At 45.2% G+C, this 1,953-nt stretch overlaps 1 protein-coding gene and 1 long non-coding RNA gene across 2 annotated transcripts in view; both read right to left on the bottom strand.

Moving 5' to 3' along the window:
• nav3 (neuron navigator 3) overlaps window positions 1-1,953 on the bottom strand; it is a 103,403-nt gene that overhangs the window by 11,291 nt on the left and 90,159 nt on the right. Inside the window, exons 22-23 of the mRNA XM_017034053.2 lie at window positions 1,233-1,310; window positions 557-564 (exon numbers count right to left, since the gene is read on the bottom strand). Of these exons, the coding sequence (XP_016889542.1) occupies window positions 557-564; window positions 1,233-1,310 (86 nt within the window). The remainder of the gene's footprint in view (window positions 1-556; window positions 565-1,232; window positions 1,311-1,953) is intronic.
• On the bottom strand, window positions 505-1,871 carry LOC112487425 (uncharacterized). Its single transcript, XR_003050481.1, has 3 exons — window positions 1,449-1,871; window positions 1,233-1,310; window positions 505-640 (listed from the first exon to the last, which is right to left on the bottom strand). It is a non-coding gene; the product is annotated as an uncharacterized LOC112487425 (long non-coding RNA).

Here is a 1,953-nt window from a genome sequence, read left to right on the forward strand (position 1 = left end):
ACCCTCCACCCCCTGCCCCCTCCCTCCATTTTCCCACTCCATACGGAGCCGGATTGGTTTTCCTCAGCATCGGTTACCAACGGAAAAAAAAAAAAAAAAAAAAATGAAAAAATTAAAAAAAGCTATTCTGGGCCAATTCAACCCAGCGTTTTAGTGGAACTACAGTTACAGTCTCTGTGTCGTTAATGAAACGCTGACTCATGCAATTACATCAGCGATACTGATGGCTGTACCAGTAGTTAAGAAAGGACTGATTCACAAGACTCATCAGCCAGTGTTGAGTGTGTGTGTGTGTGTGTGAGAGCAGAGATGGCGGGGGCGTGTGAACACAGCCAAAATATGTGGGGGGAGGGGGGGGCAGAACCATATTTAATCATCATGAACATCAGTCAAACAACAACAACAACAACAACAACAACAGGAGTAAATCAACACATCATTTATATATTTATGTCCGACTGCTGAAGCATCAGGTCTGACTGACCGTCTCACACACACACACACACACACACACACACACACACACACTGACACACACACCGTGACATCCTTGTACCTTTTGTTCTGCAGTCATGGTGAGGCTCTGCAGACGACACGTCATGTTACTGAGGCTCTTCTCAAAAGCTGCCACCAGGTGGGCCTGCACACACACACACACACACACACGCACACACACACACACGCAGAGACAAATGAATCATGATTAATCGTGATTAGTTGAAAGCCACTCTTTGATTCATTTGGTGAAATGTTAGAATGTTTAAAATGTTACATCAACACTTTTTGTTACATTTTTCAAAACACTGTTTTTCTGGTTTCACACACACACACACACACACACACACACAGCAGCTCTCTGGCTGAATCAGCAAAGGTCGTGACCTTTCTGAGGACCATCTGTATCGACACTTCGTTCCAACTCTTCATCACTTTTTACAGGGAGGAAACTGGACTAACGCAGTACTTCCTGGAGCTGAACCGTCTGTGCTGATCTGGGGCCAACAGACGAGGGGGGGCACAGTGGGGGGGGGACTAGTGCTAGTGTTAGAGCCGTCATCTGAGTCAGGAAGACTTAGTTAATGATAGTACAGGAGGACTGCAGTAAATAGATATAAATGACTCTTCAACCCATCTGCCTGTCTGACTGCACAGGGCAGCGACCCCTTGACCTCACAGCTGCAGCTACTGGCTTTTCATCATATCAATAAACTCAGTGACAGACATGGACTCACGTTGGCAGCCAGCTGAGACGTCAGCGTCGCCACCTTCTCCTGAGAGGCGTCCAGCTCCCGACGCAGCTTTCTGATTTGCTGATGACACAGAGGTAAAGAGAGAAGGCGGTGAGTTCACTGGTCCACAGACGGAGTGTAATAAAAGTCAGTGTTTGTCTTCTCTCTGCTCCTGCGGTGGAGGACTAGGTGGAGGACTAGGTGTAGAGAGATGATTACCGTGGTGTTTTGCACAGTTTGGCCCTTGATTGAAAAGAGAAAAGTAAAAGTTAACACTGTGTTGAATTCTGCCATCCAACAGCAGGAGGCGCTGTGGCAGGTTTTCATGGTTAGACCACGAGCAGCAAGGCAGGAGGAAAAGAGTCGATGGTTCACACCAGGTGACAAACACACACCTGACCTGGCCGGGTCACTCTGGTGACCCCTGCTGGTCCATTCAAACACTTGATTAATTGTGATTAATTGATAGCGTCTGTGATTAATCTGATTTTTTAAGTTGCTTAAAAAAAACAAAAAATAGATGAGAAAAAGTGTAAACAAAGAGTTAAACAGTTTGTTAGTTTAATTGACCTCCAAAGTCACGGTTCACGTCCAATAAAACTGATCAATAATCAATAATAATCAATAATAATCAATAACAATCAATAAAGAGGAGGGTTTGTCTTTTCACTCTGAAGTGTAAGAGAAAAACACAGCAGTCAAACCTAAGGCCAAACCAGGCAGG

The sequence above is a fragment of the Cynoglossus semilaevis genome, chromosome 8 (genome assembly GCF_000523025.1).
Source record: "Cynoglossus semilaevis isolate Cse_v1.0 chromosome 8, Cse_v1.0, whole genome shotgun sequence".
NCBI classification, from domain to species: Eukaryota; Metazoa; Chordata; class Actinopteri; order Pleuronectiformes; family Cynoglossidae; genus Cynoglossus; species Cynoglossus semilaevis.